The following is a 13,313-nucleotide window of genomic DNA, read 5'->3' on the forward strand; positions in this document are numbered from 1 at the left end:
TGAGCAGGGCTGAAGGCAGAAAAGAGGTAGAGACAGAATCCCGAGCAGGCTCCTTACTCAGTGTGGAACGAATCGTGGGCTGATCCCACAACCCTGAGATCAAGACCTGAGTGTAAATCAAAGAATCTTATGCTTAATCAGACTGAGGCACTCATGAACCCTATGCATTGTGTTTTCGAGATAGATCTCTGAGATCCATTTATATTTGAGAAAATTATGCTTCTGTGTGGAATACATGTTGTAATGTCCTTAAATGACTTGATACTTATGCATTTAATTGTGCTACTATTTGGAAAATATATGTGATGAGGACAGAGAAGGTTATTCCACTGTTTGTTATATATAAATAAATATAAGTTTTCTTTCTATTTCTATCTTCCCATACTGAAGTCAGGGTATAGGACACTCAAAACAGATTCCAAGAACTCTATCAAAAGATTCAGCTATGACTTGGAGTGTCCTTAGCACATTTTCTAAATCCCTGGTGCATAAAATAACATGATACTTGAAAGAATATTTCGTTTTATCACAAATGGTCTCTATCTGTCCTTTATTTTATTCCCAGTCTCTCCTTGTTTCTTAAGAAAATATGCTGAAAGACCCATTAGAATACTGAACCAGGCGAAGAACTTAACTTTGGACAACATAATATGATTTAAAATGTTCAATGTTTTATGATGGAAGATGAATTTAGATCTCTAGACAACTAGAAATTATCGAGCGTAAAGTAACATTGACACGGAAATAGAATAAAATAAATTTCATGATGGACTGAACCAATTGATTGAATGCTCACTGCTAAAATATTGTCTGTCTCCTGTCCTGTCTATCTGTCTGTCTCTATCTTAGGTTTTATTAAGAAAAACACTATCAATTGTTTCTACATCACTCCTTGAATGCTCAGAATATTTACTAGTAGATACTTTATAAATGAACTACCAAGGTCAAAGAGTGTGAAAGCACATTATGTAAATCATGCAAGAGTTTTCTCCATTTTGTGACATTCTACCCTAATAGTTCCTTGATGTAAACTAAGGAAAGACATTCAGCTCAGAAAGATATTTTCTCATACCAAATTCACTAAATCAATGTTTTAAAGCCTGAAGAATCAGGTATCTTTCATTATTGATACCTTTAGTTGCTTCCATAAGCAATCACGTGAATAGACTCAGAATAAGTATTATGATTTCCATTTTATTCAGAAGAAAACAACAGAGAAGGGAAGAGATTACACACCGGTAAGTGGCATACCCATGATCAAGAATATGGATTTGACCATGAAATGGAGCATTCATTACATAATATTTCTTTGCAGATTAATTATTTTTAACCAGTGCTTTCTCCACTTTGCCTGAAATAATGAAACAAAATCACAGCGTAACTGAGTTCGTACTGTTAGGATTGACCCAAGATCCTATGAGACAGAAAATGGTGTTTGTAATCTTCTTCATTTTTTATGTGGGAACCGTGGTAGGGAATTCGCTTATTATTGTGACCATCAAGTCCAGCCAGACACTTGGGAGCCCCATGTACTTTTTCCTATTTTATTTGTCCCTTGTTGATTTCTGCTTTTCAACTTCCATAACCCCCAGACTAATTGTGGATTCACTCTCTGCAAAAAGAATCATACCTTACAATGAGTGCATGACTCAAGTCTTTGCGCTACATTTCTTTGGCTGCATGGAGGTCTTTGTGCTCATCCACATGGCTCTTGATCGCTATGTGGCCATCTGTAAGCCTTTACGTTACCCAACCATCATGAGAAGGCAGGTCTGCACCATCCTGATTGTTCTTGCATGGGTAGGGTCTTTTATTCATGCTATAGCCCAGATTATCTTGGCCTTGAGATTGCTGTTCTGTGGACCCAATTTGATTGATCATTACTGCTGTGATTTGCAGCCCTTGCTGGAACTTGCTTGCACGGACACTTATGTGATCAGCCTGCTGTTGGTGACTAACAGTGGGGCCATTTGCTCAACCGGTTTTGTGACTCTGATGATCTCATACATTGTCATCTTGCATTCCCTGCGAAACCACAGTGCAGAAGGGAGGAAAAAAGCTCTTTCTACTTGCACTTCTCACATCATCGTAGTAATCATAAGCTTTGTCCCATGTATATTCATATATACACGCCCCCCAACCACTTTCCCCATGGACAAGATGGTGACTGTATTTTATACTGTTGGGACCCCTTTTCTCAACCCACTCATCTACACACTGAGGAATGCAGAAGTGAAAAATGCCATGAGGAAGCTCTGGTGTATCAAAATTACCTCAGAAAGCAAATGATGAATTGAGGGCTTTGACTACTTAATCTGTACAGATATCAAGTATGATAGCAAATATCCTGACTTGCGCAATGGACTCTAATATAATGTAACTGATTTCCTTCCGTTTTTTTGTACTTCTGTCGTCAAAGTAATAGCTTCCCTTCTAATGCCAGCCTGGTTCTTTCTTTTTCTGAGAGCTCCATTCTGACGTTGCTGATTATGATGTACTCCTCAATCTCGGTCTACACTCTGGTTTTATAAGGAGAAAGATATTTATACAATCACAACTGTTCAAACTGTGAGCATCCATAAATAAAGATTAGCCTGTTCTCCATGACTTGTGATTATGTCTCTAGCACATTTGAAATAAGGTATCCTGCTTTCTCTTAAGACTTTCAGAGCAAAGGAACTACCTCGGGTGTTAAGAAATTCTTTTCATGCTATCATTGGTTTATCTTTAGAAAGTTACATGCAAGTGAACCAAAGGCCAAACGGACACACACACACACACACACACATATATATATAATTTTTCTCTTATGTAAATTTTCTCATTTCCTTTGTTAAGGTAACAAGGTGTTATTTATGGGTTTTTTAAATGTAGTATTATACAGGCCTCGAGATATATCAGCCAAATTTGATGATTAGTATATAGGAGCTACAACAAGAGACTTCTACATCACTAAGACGGAAAGAAGTAAAGTAATGTATGTTGTCAAGACCAAATAAGAATTTAAATTCACCATAGATACAACATAGTTTCTTTTATTTTATAGTAATTTTTTATTATGTTATGTTAGTCACCATACAGTACATCATTAGTTTTTGATGTAAAGTTCCATGATTCATTATTTGCGTAAAACACCCACTACACCATGCAATACGTGCCCTCCTTAATACCCATCACCGGCCTATCCATGTCCCCCACCCGCCTCCCCTCTGAAGCCCTCAGTTTGTTTCCCAGAGTCCATAGTCTCTCATGGTTTCTCAGATTGAAGTACAGAAAGGTAGAACCTAGTCTGAAAGAAACCTCTGTATATTATTTCATTTAAAATTGGGTTGTATCAATGGAATAAATGAAAGTACCAGAGGTGTTCCGAGATACTCACTTGACTTGTCTCTAGTTCATGAAATTAGAGAGATCTTACTTTTACAGCAGGAAGCCATGTTGTTTCTCTTTGTTCTTTCCTATTAAAGGGGTAGTGTGGATTCACACATTGGAGTTACCCACAGAATTTTAATGTTCATGGTGCATGGAGCAGATTATTATTCATACCTTGAATATGTGCATACCAGGGCTTATATCATGAAATTTTAAAATTCATTGATTTCAGAATGTACAAAAATACTAATTCAAAGGTATATGTGCCCTCTGATGTTTACATCAGCAATAAATAGCAGTTAAATAGGTGCTGGGGATTAAGGAGTACAATTGTGTTGAGCATTTGGTGCGGTATGTAAATTGTACACCTGGAACTCATATTACGCAGTATGTTAATTAACTGAAATTTGAATACAAACTTCCAAAAAATAAATAAATGAAATTCATTGAATTCAATGTATTCTAGTGTACCGCATCGTCAGTAAGTGTTACAAGATTCCATTTCATTTTTAATGGTATTCCCCATTATTTACCTGGAAATGTTTTTAATGCCAATAGTTTCCTGCTGTCAAAGTTTTAAAAAAAAATCAGCAAAATATCATGTTTTCACTGTTCTCACTACTTTTTGCTTTTGGGGTTATTATGAAGCTTAGTGACAGCACCAGTCTCCCAATGTCGGCGTGTTGACGGACGAAACTTATACACATATTCAGTTTTACAACTTGGTATTTTGATATGCATATAATGTATAAAGATTACCACAAATTAGCTATTTAGCACATCTGTCTTCTTTATATAGTTACCATTGTGTGTGCGTGTGTAAGAAGATTGAATTTAAGATCTGTCCTTTTTGCGATTTCAAGTATAACTTATGGTATTGTTAAGTATAAAGACCCTTCTATATATTAGATCTCTAGAACTTATTCATTCTATGTAACTGAAACTCTGCACACTTGGGCCAAAATCTCTTCATTTCCCAATCCCTGGACCCTGGTAACCATCAATCTACTCTCTGCTTCTGTGAGTTGAACTATATCATTTCCACATGTAAGTGAGATCATGCAGTATTTCTCTTTCGATGTCTTGCTTGTTTCACTTAACATCAAGTCCTCCAGCTCCACCCATTTTATTGCAAATGGCAGAATTTTCCCTTTTTTAAAGTCTGAATAGTATAGGTCTCACATTTTCTATATTGATTCATCAGTCAGGGATGAGATTATACCCACACCTTGACTACTGTGAATATGATGCAATGAACCTGGGAATGCAGATAATACTCCACAATCATGATTTCAGATCCTTTGGACATATACCCAACAGTAGGACTGATGGATGGTAGTTCTACTTTTAATTTTTTTGAGGAACCTCTATACTCTTTTGCATAATGACTGTACCAATTTACATACCCATCAGTAGTGTACATGGGATCCCTTTTCTCCACATCCTCGCCAATATTTCTTATCTTTTGTCTTCTTGATAATCGTCATTCTAACAGAGGTGAACTGATATCTCATTATGATTTTGGTTTGTATTTCCCTGATGATGAATGATGTTGAGCACCTTTTGATGTACCTGTTGGCCATTTGTATGTCTTTGGAAGATGTCTATTCAGTCGTTCTGCCTATTTTGTAATCAGAGGAGATGAAGGAAATCTCCATAGCATCTGCTCAATTTTCCTGGTAACCTGAAACTGCTCTAAAAAAGTAGAGTCTATTATTTAAAATGCTGTTAAGAAGAAGAGAAAACTGAATATTAGGCAAAAACCATCTACCCAATAGCTCAGAAGCACACTGGAAAGATATTAAATTAGTTGCAAAGGGGACAAAAATGTATACTACTATAAGATGAACTTATTCCCCAAATGTAACAATTACATTAAATGCAAATGCACTGCACTTGAAAGGCAGATGTTGGCAGGATAGACAGATAAACTTCAGCAAAGAAAAGTAATGGACTAATGACACATACATCAATATGATAAATCCCAGAATAAAGAGACCATGCACTATGAGTAAATGCTGTGATTCAATTTACATGAAGTTATAGAATAGACAGCACTAAAACAGAGTTTTAGTTTTAACAGGGTTAATGAACGTATTCTAGATCTTGAATTTGTTAATGGATATGTGAGTATATACATTTATCAAAACTCATCAAGCCATATACGTTAAAGGACTGCATTTCATTATATGTAAAATTTATCTCAGAAAAAAGAATTGCATACCAAAAAAACCTGACTAATTTATCAATGCCCCCCAATCCCAAACAAACTATTTTCTAATAGTTTCTAATAATTTTCTAATGTCTTATCAGCATAAGATGGGTGACATGAACAATACGAAATGATTTAAGCGTACAAGGATACTTGGAAACGTGGTATAATATTCTTCACCTAAAGGGTTAAGTGGTCCATTGCTTTTCTATTCCTAAAGTAGTTACATACCATGATATTACTGTGGACATATTATCATCAACTATGATAAATAAAATTCAGCAGAGTCGTTAATGAAATGTCCTTAGAATTTAGTTGGAAATAAGGGATTAATATAAATATAATATATAATATATATAAGCTCTATATAATCATGATGATGCATAATATATGTACATATTTATATAACGTATATGTGTGTAGAACATATAATAGAATATGTATATATAGTAATATGTATATATATTATATATAGTATGGTGTCCAGCACAAGCCCTAGTTCAATAAATGGTAACTACTATAATTACATTTCTATCATCATTTTCTGGTATCATATCACAATATTTAAGAGCATGGTCTGAGAAATCAGGTAGATTTTGCATACTGACTCTTTAGTATACTTATTGTGATAATTTTCTTTTGTTTCCTCACCTATAAAATGGGGATAATAGCAGTACCTCATTGTTACAGACATTGCTGGTCAATCGTTATAGAGATTGTTGCTCAATACCAACATATTTTTAGTCTGTAAATTAGGATGAAAGCTTATGAATCCATATACATGAATGAAGCTAGTAAAACTAATCCCCAATTTCATAGAATTGTCCAAATATGAAAGAGTGATCCTGAGTTAGGGTTATTTTTCCTTTTCTCTAACCCATTTGTGCTCTTTTCACTGAAAAATCTATGATTCGTAGCAGTCACCTTTTTTCCCCTCTATTTCAGACATGTTCTTTGTCAAGTTCATCCAAAATGTCCTCTTGACCTCTGCTTGAGGTGAATCAATGTGGACGTCCAGACACATTTATTTGTCATTTAAGATAGCTTTCTTACTATACAATTTCCTAATGACATTTTTCATCTGATCATTTCTCAAGGTATAGATTAAAGGATGTAACATGGGCATTATGGTAGTACAGAACAATGCAACTGCTTTATCAATAAAGTAGCTGCGGGTCTCATGTACACAAACACGCAGGGCACAGAGAATAAGATGACCACTATGACATGGAAATACAAGTGAAATGATCTTTGTGCCTCACCCCCAAGCCGTGGTTCCTTGGGAACGCAGAATGACCACATAGGAGACCATCAAGAGGAATAAGTTTAACACACAGATGAAACCACTGTTGGCAGCAACGAAGAGCCCTAGAGTATGGGTATCAGTGCAGGCAGGATTGAACAGAGGGTTCAGATCACACATAAAGTGATCTATGACGTTAGGACCACGGAAGGGTAAAGGGATGATAAAGAGGATTTGTATGGTTGCATGTAAAGCTTCCCACCCACACCACTCCCATTAGCAAGCCACACACCTGCCGATCCATGATGGTCATGTAGTGCAATGGCTTGCAGATGGCCACATAGTGGTCATAGGCCATCACTAAGCAGAATGACATCAGGACCTCCAAAAAAATTTTCTCCAAATATTTGGGTAATACATGCATTGAATGGTGTGTCTTCTTGATCAGTGTAGGGGTATTGACAGAAGAATAGCAGGCATCAATGAAGGAGAGATAGGCCAGGAAAAAGTACATGGGGCTCCTGATAATGGGCTGACAGTGATAGTGACCACGGTGAGCACATTTCCTACCACAGACGATATAGATGACCAGAAACACAACAAATATGATTTTCTGCACCTTTGAATTCTCCGTGAACCCCAGTAGAACAAACTCTGTCACATTGTTCCCATTCTCCATTATTTCATACTGTAAATACTTACATTACATGAAAAAAACCCATTTTGATTAATGTAACCTTGAGATTCATAAGTTTCTTAATTAGTAAATAATAAATGCCTATTGAGTTGTGGATTTTCATGAGTTTTTTTTGAGATATAAAAGAACTTCTGAATTCTTGAAGATGGTCTGTGCACACTTCATTGTCTGAGATGACTAAGAGCCTACCTCGAAGTAGTCGTACTGGCAGCTAAGTTTGAAAATAGTGGTAGGAAATGGATGTCAAGGCTATGAATGCAAAGCTAGGAATTTTTTCTTTATCCTTAGGATCTAGGGATCCATGGAAGGTAATTGAGAATATGAGTGGAAGGATGAACAGGCGTTGGAGGAAGGGTACTTCTTGGATATATCTCTGGGACAGATCTGTGTGGGTTGGATCAAGTCAGCTGACCTTCAGTAAGGGGATGCAAGTCAGAGACAGAAAACCCATTATCACACTATTTATAATAGTTTACAAAAAATGTAACAGGGTGTTTTTATGGGAATGTAACAAAAAGCTCCAGGAGCTACTACAAAAGAATTGATAATGCATGAAGTGAAATCTAATAACCTTAGCTCGAAAATGTATTTTTTAATGATTGTTTGCTATGTGCATGGCGTGGCAGTAACCTGTGTGGTTAGTATTATTTCATCCGTTTTGCAAATGAAGAAACAATTGCAGAGACTGATGTTATGAGTAGGAGATACAAACAGGAGAAGAAGTTAAGGATCCTCCTTAAGATCAAGCAGAAAATAAAGAGTAGAGGAAAGATTAGATCAAATTACACTTGCTACCTTTTCTTTCCTCCAAATTGTTAATCCTTACTCTACCTTTTATGTTATAGTACACAGTTTTGAAGTAGTAATCTCCTTTTGACATGACCATAATATTTATAATGACTTTCATGCTATTTCAGTGGCAAGTGTACATGAAGCCATTTCGTCAACACACACACACACACACACTGGAATCTGTAAATATTAATAAAAATGTGGTGCTGATTTCATGGAAGGACAATTTTACTTTGGCCTCTTACACAGCCCCATTTCCTCCCTCTCCTTAAAAGCAGAGATCCTCAGATTTTTCTGCCCAATGTCGTAAATCTCTACCGCAGTGGATAAGTGGACTCTAAGTTTGAAAGTCGGAGAGACGAGATTGGAATCCCGCCTTTACACTTGCAACATGTTTTATCCAGGATACATTTCTTGGCTCCTTACATCCTTGTTTCCTCATCTATAAAGTGAAAATGACCATATTCACATCACAACCGTTATGAGCATTGATTCAGGAAAGATGTATGAATATACTCGCCACAAGAAGTGTGGGGATGCAAAGAGCTCTCACCGGTTTTTATGACCGTGTATGCACCTAGGAGATAGGAAGAATTGGTATTTTGAGTGAAATACAGGAAAACATTAAATCATGCAATAAAGTGAGGAGGCGTCATCTCCCCAATTTTACTTTTCAAGAAGGCACAGAGACTCACATTATCCATAGCAGTTAACCTCAGGAAGGACTGTCCCTGGTCTTGCTTGGATTAAATGACTGCTGATGTATGTCATTTATTACTCATACTTATATCTTTTCTGTGTGTGGAATATATTTACATTATATATTACAATATATATTTATATTAATGGAGGTGTCTCCCGGCAAAAGAAAGTGCCTGGTGTCAGAGACCTGGGTCCTACAAATTGCCTAATCATTATGAGCCTCAAAGTTTCATTTGCCAAATAGGTTAATGATGTTTAACAACTCTCTCTTGCAAATTGGTGTGAAGATAAGATATTACTGTATTTGAAAAATGTCGAAACATAAGGATTACTAAATACAGAACATACCAATCTTTAAGATGCTTCGTTAGTGAAAAACTTACCTTATGGACTTCGATGATCTTAATGATGTTTAGGGTTTTTCAGAAATAATTCCATCCTCAAACTGGCCTCTCTGTGGATAGGAAACTTTCAATATGAAAGTTATGACACGCTCAGACACAGACTATTTCAGTAATCCAGTAACACATCAACAGTTCTCAAGAAAGTGTTTCTATTAGTCTAAAACTTTCCTTCTAGCCTAAAGTCCCAATTTCTTCATAGAAAATCAGGGATTTGAATTTAGAATGAATGCTTTAGAAACACTATGGAGAAATGCTCTCCAGACGGCTCTGATCCCATGGGCACAAGGCAAGAAATGTGGAGGAAACACTTTCAAAAGCTCATTCCTAGCATAATGAATCTTGCTCTGGAAATGTGAAGCCCCCACAACGCTTTTACCTGGGACCGCATGGATATTTAAAGAGGTTTCCAAAAAGATTCAAGGACCTCAGCTTATATCTGCTGCTTTCTCTCTCTGGAATTAATTATCTCCTTCGATGGAAAGGCTTTGTCTTAGAAGCAAGTGTGCTGAAGAGACATGTTTGAGAAACATCCAATTTTGAATAGGGAATTGCATTCCCTGTACTTGGAGCCCAAACGTGCAAGAATCCCCTTTCTCTTTGTGAACTTGGTTTCTAAGGAAGCTAAATGTCAGGTGAATAGGAAAATGGCATAATTACGTGTGGGGGCCTGTGATGTACTTAACTTGTTGATTCAGTTCCTAGAGAGAACTTCTGCCTCCTTAACAATATTAAAACTTTTCTGGAAACCTGCTCTTGATTGCATCACAGCAAGAGTAGTGAGGGCGTAAAATCTATGGAATGGCCGCCATTAACAAACTTGACTCCAAAAGCTATTTTTCATGTTCATCAGAGGGCTATGGAAGTAAAGAGAATTTCTAATAGGCTCCCAATTAGTAATCTCTATTTATATAGGCCCCTCACACAGTTTTCAGCTTGAGTTCATGGCCCTGAGATCAAGAGCCACATGCTCTACTGACTGAGCCAGCCAGGCGCCTCCAAGAGAATGATTTTAAGTCTTTTAAATATACCCAGAAGTAGGATTCCTAGATCATAAGTTCATTTCTTAATTTTTTGAGCCTTACCATATTGTTTTCCATAACAGCTGTGCCATTTTAAATTTCAACCAACACTTTATAAGGGTTTCCTATCGTCCATATCCTTGCTAACCGTATCCTTGCTAACATTGGTTATCTCTTGTCTTTGTTTTATGATAATCATCAGAACAGGTGTGAGTTGATATTCATTTGTGGTTTTGATTTACATTTCCCTGATAGCTGGTGATGTTGAGCACCTTTTCATATATTCCCGGCCATTTATATGGTGTCTTTGAAAAAAAATGATTATTCAAGTCTTTAGCCCAATTTTAATTGGATTATTTATTTACATGCTACTAAGTTGTATGAATTCATTTTGTATTTTATTTTATTATTTTTGTAACCCTTTACCAGATACATGCTTTGTGAATATTTTTCCTACTCTGTAGACTGCCTTTCAATGTACTGTTTCTTTTTCTGTGCAGAATTCTTAGGTTTTATGTAGACCCACGTGTTCGTTTTAGATTTTGTTGCCTTTTTTTTTTTTTTTTTTTGTCCAATCCAAGAAATGCTTTGTAAGTCTAACGTCAAAAACCTTTCCTCTCTGTTTTCTTCTGGGAGGTTTGTTTTATTAGGTCTTATTTGTAAGTCTTTGATTCACTCCAAGTTAATTTTGTGATTAGTGTGAGATAGGGTGTACTATTTCATTCTTTTTCATATGGATATCCAGTTTCCTCTAAACCATTTACTGAAGATACTGTTCCCTCCCTATTGTGTGATGTGGTACGCTTGTCAAAAATCAGTTGACTGTATATGTGTATGTTTATGTCTGGGTTCTTTATTCTATGCCTTTGCTCTATATGCCTGTTTTATGCCAATATCATACTGTTTTGTTTCCTATTGCTTTGTAACACAGCTTGATACCAGATAGTGGGACGCTTCAAGCTTTACTGTTCTTTGTCAGGATTGCTTTGGTTATTCAAGGTATTTTTGTGGTTCCAAGGAGAATAAGGAAGTTTTTTTCTCTTCCTGTGAAAATTTTGATCAGGATTGCATAGAATCTATAGATTGCTTTAGGTTGTATGGACATTTTCACAACATTAAACTTTCTAATCCATGAGCATGGGATACTTTTCCATTTATGTGTGTATTCTTCAATCTGTCTCATGAAGACTAATGGTTTTCAGTCTACAAGCCTTTCACCTCCTCAGTTAAATTTATTCTAAGTGCTTTATTGATTTTGAAGCTATGTAAATAGGATCACTTCCTTAAATTCTCTTTCAGGGAGTTTGTTGTTAGTATATAGAAATGCCAGAGATTTCTGTATGTTGATTTTTATCCTTCAACTTCATTGAATTCATTAATTAATTTTAATATTCTTTAGGTGGAGTCTTTAGGATTTTCTGTATATGAGATCATGTCATTTGTGGAGAGAGGTAGTTTTACTCCTTCCTTTCTTAAAAGGATGTTTTTATTTATTTTTTAACCGAATATCTCTGGTAAAAACCTTTAGTAAAATGTTGAATGTAAGTAGTAAGTGTGAACACACTGGTATTGTTCTGATTTTATGGGAGAAATTTTTTGTGGTTTGTTGTTGTTTGTGCAATGATGTTTCTTAATTCTTTTTCTAAAATCTATCTTCTTTTCTATGTGTAGCCATCCAACTCTCTCTTCTATCAGGGATGACATATGGAGGAACATGAATGAAAAAATCATAGTTTTTTATATATTAAATTGAGCAACACAAGAAAACATGTTTAAACATAATTTGCTACACCCCGGGACAGAAGTATAACCACTGGTAGAAAGACAGAGGGAGACACACTTTTAATGTTTTCCACTCTAAAATAAACTAATATATTCTTCTGGAAAATAAGAGGGGTGTCTTTTTTTGTTTGTTTGTTTTCATCAGTGAAGTCTCTAAGCAAAGTTATATCTGTCGTCTTGTAACAACAACGTTGTAAACTACAAAAATTTAAACTCCAGGAGTTGATGACCAATTCATGATCATATCTTTATGAAATAGAATGGTATAAACCAGACTCAACCCTACTGAAACTGGTGAGAGTCTAGGTTCTAAAGATTCTTTGTCATCTCTTTCCAAGGATCGAAGAGTAGTCTCTGAGTTCCTGTGATTGAGATTGACCCTGAGGACCTTTTTTGAACAGAAATAAATGTATAAAGCATTTGGTAGAAACTTCAATACTGTTTCATATACCCTGTTTCTTGGTCTTTAAGCATAATAAAATCTGTCAGCTTTTACCTTCTTAGGGATGTCAGCCCTTCAATGGAACTAACATTTCTTGGTATTCAAGACATTAGTTCAGGGGCGCCTGGGTAGCGCAGTCATTAAGCGTCTGCCTTAGGCTCAGGGCATGATCCCGGTGGTCTGGGATTGAGCCCCACATCAGGCTCCTCCGCTAAGAGCCTGCTTCTTCCTCTCCCACTCCCCCTGCTTCTGTTCTCTCTCTCACTGGCTGTCTCTGTCAAATAAATAAATAAAATCTTAAAAAAAAAAAAAAAGACATTGGTTCAAAGACATGAATGAAAGAGTGTTGTGGAGGAAAGTTACAAATGGATAATGTTCATTTATTTCAATATTTTCTAAATTTAGTTAAAATTTAGCTCCCTTTGCTTCACTCAGTAGAACAGACAAGGGCATATATTCAAAGGTATGGCTCCTAGGATTTCACTGACTCATAGTCCTCTTGTGCTCTAAGAACATCAAGTATCATCCAGTCCTGCTGTTTCCAATCTAAGTGTTTAGATGTGTTATACAGTCATATAACAATTATGAGATGAGGTTGTTAAAAATATAGATTTTTGAATACCCCTTAACCATGTCCTAACGAATTAG

The 13,313-nt window shown here is 36.1% G+C and overlaps 1 protein-coding gene across 1 annotated transcript; it reads left to right on the forward strand.

Annotated features, from left to right (window-relative positions):
* Positions 1 to 1,359: 1,359 nt before the first annotated feature.
* Positions 1,360 to 2,289, forward strand: LOC130544664 (olfactory receptor 4C11-like). Its single transcript, XM_057317454.1, has one exon. The coding sequence runs from the start codon at positions 1,360 to 1,362 to the stop codon at positions 2,287 to 2,289; it is 930 nt and encodes a 309-aa protein (XP_057173437.1).
* The last annotated feature ends 11,024 nt before the right edge of the window (positions 2,290 to 13,313 follow it).

Source organism: Ursus arctos, unplaced genomic scaffold (genome assembly GCF_023065955.2).
Source record: "Ursus arctos isolate Adak ecotype North America unplaced genomic scaffold, UrsArc2.0 scaffold_23, whole genome shotgun sequence".
NCBI lineage: Eukaryota > Metazoa > Chordata > Mammalia > Carnivora > Ursidae > Ursus > Ursus arctos.